The sequence below is a fragment of the Rissa tridactyla genome, chromosome 10 (assembly GCF_028500815.1).
Source record: "Rissa tridactyla isolate bRisTri1 chromosome 10, bRisTri1.patW.cur.20221130, whole genome shotgun sequence".
Taxonomy (NCBI): domain Eukaryota; kingdom Metazoa; phylum Chordata; class Aves; order Charadriiformes; family Laridae; genus Rissa; species Rissa tridactyla.
The window spans coordinates 16,022,838-16,034,996 of record NC_071475.1 but is presented as its reverse complement, the minus strand read 5'-3'; the positions used below and the strand labels follow the sequence as shown (position 1 = coordinate 16,034,996).

The 12,159-nt window shown below is 49.0% G+C and overlaps 1 protein-coding gene across 2 annotated transcripts in view; it reads left to right on the top strand.

Annotated features, from left to right (window-relative positions):
* SRGAP3 (SLIT-ROBO Rho GTPase activating protein 3) overlaps positions 1 to 12,159 on the top strand; it is a 122,013-nt gene that overhangs the window by 75,165 nt on the left and 34,689 nt on the right. For both annotated transcript variants that reach the window (XM_054216181.1, XM_054216182.1), the window contains exons 5-6: positions 3,528 to 3,713; positions 4,756 to 4,884. In XM_054216181.1, coding sequence (XP_054072156.1) covers positions 3,528 to 3,713; positions 4,756 to 4,884 — 315 coding nt within the window. The remainder of the gene's footprint in view (positions 1 to 3,527; positions 3,714 to 4,755; positions 4,885 to 12,159) is intronic.

The window sequence follows — 12,159 nt, the reverse complement described above, 5'->3', positions numbered from 1 at the left end:
TCTGAAGTAAGAGTTGCTTGTGAGCAGTTTTGCACAGCAAATTTAGCTGTGAATTAAAGCCAGCTTCATTCTTGTGACTCCTGCCTACAGACTCCAGCGGACAGATAGCAAGTTGGAGTCCATAAAGGCTGGAGGTTCTTTGTTCCTCCGCTCATAGGTCCTTTTTGGTATTGGGCACATTCCTATCTGAAGAAGTCAGGCCAAAATTAGGGTAAGAACAACAGTAACCCCAGAGCACCGTTCTGGGAGTGTTTTCTGTGGCTCTGGCGGCGATGTGCCATTTGGCGTGTGGCACTGACGATGGGTGATCTGAGGTAGGGCTTTATGTGCCACCGTGCAGGGACACGGCTACAGCTGCAGGCAGTGCCTTGGGGTCCATGCCAGTACTGCCATGTGAAGCCGTGCGGTTCTTTGTCACGTGGTGGTATGGAAGAGGATTAATAACTGAGAAACAAATAGTATTAATTAGCATAATATCTATAGATACATTATCCAGGTTAAAAATAGCAATAATAGTCATCATTCCCTGTGTGACAGGACATGAATTGGCTGGAGGAAGTTTTCCCTTTCCACGGGATGCACTGCGATGGGGAGGCTGTACCCCCGTGGTTTGCGGGTGTTCTCTGCGAGTGTCACGCTGTAGCAAGCGTTGACGGTGTCACACGGTAGAAATGCACTGATGTGATGCTCTGTATCACACCACAGAAATCCTCTGAAAAGGATGTGCTTGCTTTCATGCTCCCTTAAAGACTGGGGAGATGGAGGTCAGCGTCTGTCGGTCTGATGGATTTGTCCCTTTCTCAGCCCTTACGCCGTGGGTGTCCCTGCGGTTGTGCCACAGGCTCCCTCCGAAGAGGAGGGGGCTGCTGTCTTTGGCTGGCTTTCCCCTGTGGCCGTGCTCATCTCTGCTGCACCCCGTGCGCTGGGCTTGTGTTTTGGTCTCCTCTGCTGCAGGGGCCCGAGCCTGTGCTTAACAAGGGTCACCCCGTTTCTGATCTGGCTCCTCTGGTGGGTCAGAACCTTAATGACGAGCTGTTTAGGAATATAAAGCACTTCTAGCTGAGGACAGCAAACAGTGCCATTTATGGCTGGTATTTTGGCAATGGCCTTTATCCAGAACATGTTATTAATATTGGAAAACACAACTTGTGTTATTAAATAACTAATGAACATTGGAACATATTTTTCTCCCTCCACTGCAGCTAATTAACTTATTTGCAGAAAAGATCCCAGGGACGCAGCTGTGGCAGTTTTTCTTTAGGACGCAATAGCGCAAGGCAGGGACAGTGTGACTCGATTGCCAGCGCCGAGAAGGCCCGAGGGAGTTGCGGATCAAAGGGCTGATTGCTGCAGTGCAGGTAGTCCCCATTCAAAATTAAGACAGATATTAAAACAAACAGAAATATCCCCCGAATTTTCAGGTGCGAGCCATGCAGCATGGCAGCTGGGGAGGGACGCGGTCGGCACAGTGAGCTGCTTCAGCAACATGGACACTGATGTCTGGGGAAAATATTTTAACATGATCATGTTAGGTCCTTTGCACGTTGTTACAGAGGCTTTCAGAGGAGTTTTAAACCTGGTTCCCGTGTTACCTTTCCAGGTTCAAGCAGGGATAAATTATGGAGGAGGAAAAAAGGCCTTTGCTAGGGAAAATTCCTCTGGTCATTAGGAAATAAGTCAGTCGGAGTCAGTGCAAAGGTGCTGGAGCGCAGTGGGGCTGGGACCCCATTCTGGTGCTCTGCGGGGGGCCCTGCCTTCCCCTCCGGCTGCTGACGTTCCCCCGCGGCTGTGGGGCCGTTGGAGTCAATGGGCTACAGCAGCATCTCCCCAGGCCTGCGGCAGAGTGGTGAAGCTGGGGGCGAATGGAGACAGCAGTGAATTGTGCTGAAGCCTTTCTGGTTAGGTGACCTTCTCATAACCTTTGGACTTCACAAAAATCATGCAAGTGGGACCACTGTTTAATTGTTGGTCTTTCCTGTCGCACGGCGTTACAACGTTCTGTTGCACCTCTCTTGTTACTGCCCGATGGCACCAAAGCACAGGACTTTTCTTTTCCACTTCTCTCTGAGTTTTTCACCAAATGGTGGAGACAGTGAAGATGAGGAGGGCTCAGCGAAGCCTTCTAGTCTTTCTCCTTAGGAAAAACCCAGAAATTGTCTGGCTTGTGTGGGTCCTATGATGTTCACTGCAGAAACTGCAGTTTGAAATACGTGGCTCAAATCTGTGTTAGAATTTGCAGGATGCAGGAAATAAAGCAGCTCAGAAACAAGGCACAAGCCTTTACTTAATGATTCCTTGCAGTTCCCTAAAATCGTAACTCCCAGTGATGGCACATTTGTGCAGGCTTCGCTGCAGCATTTGGAGCTCGTTTGCAGCTGACGTTTGTGCTTGGCAAGAGAAGAGATCATATGTTTCAGCCTAACCTTGTCCAAGTTAAACACTCCTGGTTCCTGCTGACAACCGCAGCCGAGGAAAACTCTGTATTTTCTTCATTAAGGCTTGTGCAAAGTTACTCTGCTTTTGTGGGTTCCTGCTCCTTTTCAACTCGTGGGCCTCGAGGCGAGCCTGTCCCAGTGCCGTTCCCGGTGGAGCCCAGGGACTTCACGTGAGACTGATCCTCAGTGAGAAGTCAGGCATCTCCAGCCTTGTCAAGGCAATGTGAAATAAAACATCCAAATCCTGAAGGGGGATGATAAAAGGGGACAATGTGACTAAAGGCATAAAGAGAGAAGAGCAGATGTGTTCCTCTTGCCAGCTCCATTAAAATGCTTGCAATGTGCCCTTTGGGCTTTTGTATCTGAAAGGAAAGGCTGTGGTAGAAGTTTTGCCTGCGGGAGTCTTCCTGGCAGTAGATCAGCATCAGCATCCTCTGTCCAGAGTCACTGATGGTGATGTTGAATTTAAAGAACTAGGTGTTGCTGCAGTCCACCCTGGCACTGTCTCTGCTCACCGGCAGCAGCAAGCGGAGAATTAAGTGGTGATAGGAGACGAACTCCATTTCTGCTTGGAAATTGCAGCTCCTCCACCTTCAAGATGGGATCGAGCGTCAGGATGGTAGAGCAGGGGTTATGTTGATGGGTTGGCTTCGCAAGTTCAAGTGTAGGAACAGATGGTTGGGTCAAAAGTGACTTCAGGTTGACTTTGGCCTCCTCCCGGTCTCTTGTCATGGAGACCCTTATCCCAGCAGCAAAGCACTGGAAGTTATTTCTCTTTTCCCTATAGGAAGACACGCGGTGCTCTCTGAGTGCAGGTGTGTGCTGGAGGCACATCTCAGCCTGTCTCTGCAGTGGGGACCGAGCAGGGGTGACGGTTCTTACACCACCTCTGTGCCATTTCCAAATAGGGCTAGTGCTGGGGTTAACGTTATGGGATTTTCCTTCTCACCTTGTTGTTCCTTAATGCCATAGTGGTCTCAAACAGCGCTGGCCCAGCTGAGACTGTCCCAAGCTGCCCATGGCTGTCTTCTCATGCACTGATGCTTCGTGTGGCTGTGGGGCTGGTGACTTACACCACTTCTGTTTCCTCAGGTGATGAAGACCTACCACATGTACCACGCAGAAAGCATCAGCGCTGAGAGCAAGCTGAAGGAGGCGGAGAAGCAGGAGGAAAAGCAGTTCAACAAGTCAGGGGACATCAGCGTGAACCTGCTGCGGCACGAGGACAGGCCCCAGCGGCGGAGCTCTGTCAAGAAGATTGAGAAGATGAAGGAGAAGGTGGGTGCTGGCTGCTTGGGCTGGGACCCGGGTCTCGGTGAGGCTGGGCTGTGCCCCAACTCGCACCCAAGAGGCCGCGCTGGCCCCAGAGAGGGCAGAGCACCGGTGTGTCTGGCTCAGCACAGCGCCGCTTTCTGATCCACACGTGGGACCCTGTTACGGGGCTGTGGTTTGTTCATGACTTACTTTTTTAAAAAAGCGCTTTTAACAATGCACAATAGCCATCCCAGGGTTCCTTCACTCAGAGGCTCGTGGCAGGCAAAAAAGGGTTGGATATATAAAACAACAGTGTTTCTTCCTCCGCAGACTGTCTGGGAGTTAAAGTGCAGCATTTAGTTGGCTTTGCTAGTCAAAACACTTAACTCCATTCCAGCTTCAGCAAATCCCTCCAGATCTCAGGGTCTCCAAAACTGTATTTTTTTTCTGTTAAGTTTGGAGAAAAAGCAATAGCTTCCCCAGCCGGGACGCATTTGCTCGCATGTTGATCCAGCACTGGGACGTTGTCTAGCAGCATACTCCCCTGAAGGGTTAATCCTTTGTGCTAAACCTTTAGACTGGTGATCTGCCTGAGCAAGTGCCCCAGATCTGAGCACATCTGCTTTCCTACGGAGTTTTGCATTCTGGGTCCTGTTCTAAATTTTGTAGCATGGGCCTCTGGGCCAGATTCCACTTTGATACAGCTGCATAAATCTGGAGCGAGTCCAAATGTATGTCAGCGTATCTGGGAGGAAAATTTGGCCCTCTAATTTTGACTGATGCCAAAACCTCCCCGAATGCACAGATAAAGGAAGAGCAGCTGTGCTGGGGATGCGCCGGGTACATCTCAGCAGAATGTGCTCGTTGTGCCTTGGCTAACGATACCAGGGGTGTTCAGCTGTGATCTCCTCCAGCCTGGCAAGGGGGCCTGTTTCCATAGCCGATACCAAATTTTATTAATTAACATGTCACACCCAGGCTGCAGGGTGCCGTGGGGCCCTGCAGCAAGAGAAGCTGTGAAAGTTGTATCCTATTTGTGCTCTGACATTTCGTTTTGCTTTTTCAGAGACAAGCCAAATATTCTGAAAACAAGCTGAAGTGTACTAAAGCCAGGAATGACTACCTGCTGAACCTGGCAGCCACCAACGCGGCTGTCAGTAAATACTACATCCACGACGTCTCGGACCTCATCGATGTAAGTGCATCCTGCCTGCTTTCTGCTGATAAACGTATAGCTAGATCTTAAGTGTGGCTTGGTCCTTAAATGCAACTTCATGTGGTGGTAATGAAGGGATATTTGTTGGGGCTTTAAAATATGCTTAACTGGGGCTGGAAAATGTGCTGTAAATTTGGATTTTTTTTTTTTTTCTTCCTCTGTAGTGTTTTTTTTCCCCTCCCAGCTGTGCACATACATTTGACTTTCCTCGCAGTTGATGTAGGCATATATGAGCAGAGCTAGAGCTGCCACTGTATGGGAATCATGGAGTCACAGAATGGTTTGGGTGGAAGGGACCTTAAAGCCCACCCAGTGCCACCCCCTGCCCTGGGCAGGGACACCTCCCACCAGACCAGGCTGCTCCAAGCCCCGTCCAACCTGGCCTTGAACCCCTCCAGGGATGGGGCAGCCACAGCTTCTCTGGGCAACACTCAGTGTCAGCCTTCTCTGAACTTTTTGGTGGCCACATGATCACACAACAAAGTAATTGATTCATATTTATGCTACATATAAACTTCTTTCATCAGCGACTGGCAGCAAAAGATGTAGTTTTTCATTATAACTGCAGGGTATGAACCAGCCTGAACCAAACACTTACCTGAGCACTAGGCAGGGGAGTCCGGATTAAACTGCGTGGTTCAGGCACATCTAATGAGTAGTTACAACTAGAAATTGCTTGAATGTTTTCTGCACCTTTCACGCTGTATCACGAGCGTGCTAAGGTCTGGTTGTCCCCGGTGTATGCTGGCTCTGCCCTCAGAACCACAGACATGGTGCTTTCCTTCGCGTTAAAGCAATGGCTTCATCTGCTGTGGCTGCCACACGGCAGGGTGTCCCGCAGCTGGAGCTTCTCTAAGTCCAGAGCCTTTGGAGGAGGATTTGCCCTGGGACAGGCCAGGTGAGCCTGAGGATTCCTTCTGGCCCGTCGATTAGTCTGCATTTGAAACAGATAAACTCTTAACGAAAATCAGATGCATCCTTGTTTTTGTTGTTGAAACAGAAGCTTTTTCTTCCTAATACATCTGCAGTTCCTATTGGTCTGCGCAGGCCCTTGGCTCTCCTCGGCTTCGGTGGCAGTTCAGGACATGTGGCCGTGTGTCCGAGCCAGGGCAGGCGCCTGCGGAGCTGTGTTGGAAGCCTCCTGGCCCCAAATGGCCTCAGGCAGGACCTGCTGGAAGCAGGTTTCGTAGTGATGGTAGGAACTGGAACTCGTGTGTGTATCAGCGTCTCCTACGAACTGCTCTTAAATGATTTGAGAGAAGGGATTTCCATTTCTTCCTTTAATGGGCATCTTCACAGTGGTATAGATTGCAGCTTCTTCCTGCTAGAGTTCCTTCAATGAGCGCATAAATAACTGGTCTGTAAGTACTGAGTTAGTCTTCTGGCTTCATCAGTACCTAAGTATGTAATCTAAAAATGTGCTGGAGTGTTTATCTCCTTTACTAACCCACTAACATATATTTATTCTTCTAAGCAGTAATTAAAGTAAATCTGATGCAACTCCCCTGATGATTTCAAGATTTTGAGTTATGATAAAATATTCTTAGTATGTCCATTTCGTTCTCTTTATTGTTTAAGACGTATTTAGCCATATTAAAAAAAACTAATAACTTGATCATGGAGACATTTGAACGGCAAGGTAAGGTAACACCTTGATTTATCTGTGTGGCTTATGCTTTCTGTGTGTATATTTTCTCTCTCATTTATTTATTTTTTTAAGCAAGAACGACTTCTTTTCATGGAGTTTTGAGGACTTTGATTTCCTGGAGAGTTGCCAAGTACCATTTTAGTTCTGGCTGTTTATATTATTCCTCCCAACTTTATTTCCTTGCTGACACTTCCACTGGAGTCAGCAGATGGCTTTTCTTCTGCACTCCAGGAATCTCTTCAGGGGACTTAAACCAAACTCTGTGCAGCTAAATTCCCCTAATTATATATTCTATTCACCAAAGAAAACAAAATATAGGATGTGTGAGCTGTACGCGGGTGTCCTAATTTTAAATCCCCGAAGGAAGAGCAGTTTATTGGAACAGACTTTTGTACAAATGCAATGTATTTTGCAAAAGCACGGCAAGAAGGGTTTCAGCACGCTCCAGAAGACGGGAGTCCCATTCACTGCGTCCTGCTCGTACTGAAAGTGGCTGAAAGAAAAGACAGCCATCGGCTCCCGCAGCGTTGGGCTTTCTGTAGGTGTGTAATCCACGCAAAGGAAATTGCAGAAAACGGCTATTTTTAGCTGGAGTTACAGAGTTAGTGTTCTAGTACATTTAACAGCGATGAGACGACGGTGCCTGTCGCTCCGGGATCGGCAGTGCTGTTGCAAACCCCAGGTCTGTGCCATGGCAGGACGCAGGAGGTGGGCCCTGCGCCCCGTGGGGCAGCTCTGCCGATGCATGGGGGGCAGCAGCGGGGCTCTGAGCGGAGAAGGGGGATTTTGCCCCTGACCGAGGGCCAGCAGAGCCCTGGGCTGCAGCGGCGGGAGCGGAGGGGGCGACGCAGGGCCCCGGGTGACACAGTGCTGGGCAGCCATGCCCGATGGGAGGAGCAGGTCTGGCCCTGCAGAGGGGCTTCGTGGCAGGAACAGAGTTTTGGTTTAGTTCAAAACCCGGCTGGCCATGCCTTACTAGGATCCTAGCAGGGTCCGGGTATTGCAGTTATGCAAATTCTCCTGGCTCCTCCACGCTGCATCACCAAGGGGGATGATTAACGATGTGCCGGGCTGTCTTGGTGGGACACAGGAGGGGTGAGGGGGGGTCTCGCACACCCTTCCTATCAAGCACAAATTGCCATGTGCGGTTTTTTGATTTGTACGCAAATCTGAACCGTCAGGACACTGAAGCAGCTAATTTAGCAGCATTTCCCCCAAATCCCAGATGGCTCAGTGTCATCTCTTAGGCGCAGCCTTGACATTTCTTGTGGCCTCGGCGTCACCGCTGAGTAGTGACTTTTATAACAAAGCCCTTCTGCTAATCTCCCGCTCTGGCGAGAAAGGAGGTCCCAGCTGCTCTGGGAGAGGGCGGAGGGTCCTCCCAGGGCTGCCGTTTTAATGAGAAATGTAAAACTCGATCAGAACAGCCGTGAAGTGGCACAGAGCGTGTCTATCCCTCCCTCTGTCTCCAGTGGCGTTTTTGTTTTGTCCTTTAGCAAGGAAGAGAAGACTATAGAGACAGATCAAATTAGACATAGACTTAAAGTACACCGTTGTGCCTCTTCCCTCGAAAGAAGCTTGCATTTATATTAAAACGCCTGGGTTTTCTCTCATTTCTGTCATTAACTGTGTGACCAAGTTAATCTCTTTGGCCACGTATGTGAAGTGGAGATAAAGCTGCTTATCCATCCCTCTGGAGTTCTGTGTGAAATGGCTGCAAATTATTTTGAAGTGGTCACGTGAAAGATATCGCTAGATTTAGCAGAGTAAAATGTAACAGTCGGTGTCAATACGTACTGATCCACCAAAACTTGCTCAGCCTCCTGTAAATCCTTCTGAAACGGCAGCGTCCTTCTCTCTGGATTAGTGTGTTTGCTGTATCGGAAACAAACAAGCAAGTAAAGGAGGGGAGTTCTGAGGATTTTATATTACATGTTACTGCCAAATTGCACAGTCCCTGGAAGACTTAGCTGATGGCATTGTCATTTTTCACACGGTCAAGCGATGCTTGGTCAGGTTAGGAGACAGAAACAGCAGTCAAAATTGTTATGCCAAAAATCTGCCGTTGGCTTTACTTACCTCACAGTAAAGCTCTAGCTTTTGTAGCAGTGTCAAGAGAGTAGAGGCCAGAAAATATATGTATAAATGCATAATATATCTTTAAAGAAAGAGTAAAGAAAAATGAAGAAAAAAGGGAACGGAGCAGAGCAAATAAGAAGTGTTTGTTTCCAACTAGCGCTGGGTGTGGTGGAGGACTGGGAGTCCGGCTGCTGGGGCCTGGGGAGTGACGTGGGCGATGGCAGAGTTGCTGGGACGCTCGGGTTGTGCTCCAGGATTTCCCACTTGCCTCCTGAATAAGAGGGAGACTCAGAGGGGCTGGAGCCCCAGACCACTTTATTAGGATCTATCTTTGGGCATCTCCTGCAGCTCATGTCCTTGTCGTTTCCATCGGTAGCTAATTGCCTGGGCACGTCTGTGCCTGCAGAGCCAGCACCGGCAGCAGCTTTGCTTTGTGCAGTGCTTTCCCCATGTGATTGCACGGCGACGTTCCCCGGCCTGGGTAGCTTTGCGTGACACCACTGGCTTTAATGAAGAAACACTGATTTACACAAGCAGAGGGTCTCTTTTGGGAGTTTGCTCTGTTTTTTGAAGCAATTTTTCCAGCATAAAGAGCCTTTCAGTTCCACAAAGGCACAGAGGTTCCTCCCACGCTGTCCTTTGAGCGGGCTTTCTGCCAGATAGCGGGCTCCTGCCAGCCCTAAGAACCAGGTATGTTTTATCATGGAAACTCCATGCAATGCATCGCCGTCACCGCACCGTCATGTGGAGCAGCACCTGTAACTCACGACTCGTGCTCTCCCAGGGAGGAGTGCCTGGACGGCAGCTTCCTGGGCTGTGTGCCTGCAGCTAGGGCATCTGGCTTCAGGGTATTTCAAATAAAGTCAACAGTGCAGCAATAAAAAGCATAAACAGCTTCCATCAGGAGGAATGAGGCTGTCTCAGGAGACTCGGTGCTCTTTACCGCACGGCTGCACTGTCCCTGTTACCAATTTTCCCGCAGAGGTGTCAGTTTGGGAATGCCACCAGCAGCCTGCGGCACCCGAGCCGGTCACCTCTCCCTGCTGCCGGGGAGGGAGCTCTGGAAACAGAAAATACATGTTTTTAGGAGGTGCTGTCACTAATTTTGCTGAGAGCTGAGGAACTGGAGGTGCCGCACAGCCACCTGAGTGCGAGTGCTGCGCGGTGGGAGGCTGCAGTGGGTGCCGGTGACATCCAGGACATACACTGGCACCCCTGTACTCGCACAGGGCATGTGGGGCTCAGGCGGTGCCTGGGCTCCTCCGGTGCCCTGAGTCAGGGAAGAACAAAGACCTCAGGAGCTGTGGTTGCAGTTACCCCTCGAGCTTTAGCGGTGGGGGCAGCAGAACATGCCTGAGCCTGCGGAGCGCCCCGCGCAGCAGCCCTGCCGTGAGCTGCCCAGGCAGGCAGAGGTGGTCAGTGGGAATGGCTGATAAAACCAGAAATACCCATTTGCCATTAAAAGCTTCGTGCATTTTAAGAGAATAAATGGAAGAAAAAGGATTAGATTTGTGGGATCTTTTTCAACACAGAGCTTCTGTGGATGAAGAGGGAAGGGGAAAGAGGTGTATTTACTTGATTTCCTTTCAGAAGTCTGACATTTTTTTCATATACCAGTACCCTGGTTCAGTAAACTTCTATTACTCTTCTTCTATATGTGCTTTATTAATGTTAGCTACCTGTTTGTAAGCAGGAACCATAAATCATCATACTCTAGTAACTAAGCTATTCTTAGAGTACTATATTAAACTGAAAGAATCCAGCCAATACTTATTTCTTCAATTCTGCCAGTCCTGGCTTTATTAATGTGGCAAAGCTGCACTTTTTGCCAAAGGTTGCACATAGTAAACAATTTATTCATCACGTGGGTACCACAGACATTGGAATTGGCTTGCGAAATTAATTAAGCACGTCTGCTGATTGTTTTATGATTTATAAGTGTCATGCAGTCTGTAAATTTTACTGCCTGAAGACTATGATTAGTCTTTGTCTCATAGGCCTTGTCAACTTGTACAGAAAATCAGCAGGACTTTCCTTTAGATAAAAGAATTTCTTCTTGACACTTAGGGCTGCTTTTCCCAGTATCTGGAAAGAATAGCCTCAAGGTCTTAATGTCCTTTAAAAGATTAACTTACCAGTGCATTCATGTTAAAAAACAAAACTGAAACACCACTGCCTTCCCCAAACAAACCAAAACCCTGACACACACATCCCCCAAAACCCCAAACTGCCAAACAACCAAAAAACCTGTTAAAAAGCCCTAAGAAAATACACATGGGGGGAGGGAGTGGCTGTAGAGAGACTAAGGAGCAAAATAAAACGTAGGTTAAAAATCCTCCAGAAAGAAACCTACTCTGGGGACCATAGAGTTAATTAACTATAGCTGAATTCAAAAAGGACTACATAATATTTGGTCTGTAATACTTATAGTTAAGGAACCTTTGATTAGAAATAATCAAATCTCATGCTTCAGGGTGTGAGTTGATTACTGTGAGGGTCAGGGATGATCCTGTCCTTCCCCTGCCATATCCACACGTGGCTTCCTCTTTGGCTAAAAATAAATTAGTTGTTCAGGAGTTTTTATGTCTCAGTTTCTGCCCCAGGCAGAACGCTGAACTTGATGGGCCAAGACCGTTCCTTTGGAAGGGATTGATGGAAACAGTCGAGTGCTGCCAGCCAGGCCATGGTGTGCATGGGGGACCCTTCACTCGGATCAGGAAACGTTGAGTGGGAAGGGACCTTTAAAGGCCGTCTAGTCCAACCCCCTGCCATGAGCAGGGACTAGACCACGTTGCTCCAAGCCCTGTCCAACCTGGCCTTGAACCCCTCCAGGGATGGGGCAGCCACAGCTTCTCTGGGCAACCTGGGCCAGGGGCTCACCACCCTCACAGCAGAGAATTTCTTCCTGAGATCTCATCTAAATCTCCCCTCTTCCAGTGTAAAACCGTTCCCCCTCGTCCCATGGCTCCCCTCCCTGACCCAGAGTCCCTCCCCAGCTTTCCTGGAGCCCCTTTAGGGACTGGAAGGGGCTCGAAGGTCTCCCCGGAGCCTTCTCTTCTGCAGGCTGTGCTTGCCAATGGCTGCAGGAGAAAGCCAGCCTGATAACATCCATCACAACCCCCTGGGGTTGCGGCATGGCCTTCCTAATGCTTGGCCTCGGACCACCAAAAACTGATAGTTCCCCGTTAAATGTGCTATGACAATTTATGGACTCTGTTGTAACAAAATCACAGCCCTTTCTGCCTGCTCCTGGTGTGTTTAATTTCCTTTGCTGCCTGGGTCCATCTTGCAGAGCGCAGAGCCTGGTCATTGTGGTAGAGCGTTGCCTTTTCACAAGCGCGTGTCGTACCTTGGCTGCAGTACCTTTTGTAGCAGAGTTTGTTTCCATGCTGTGTTGCTTTGAGGGAAGTGCAGTGACTGCAGGCTGCAAAGGCATGAACGTTTTGTTTTCTGCATATTTGATACTTAGCAAAGAAATGTTTTCCATAAAAAGGAATGAGAACAGAAGCAGCTCGTATTCTCTTTGA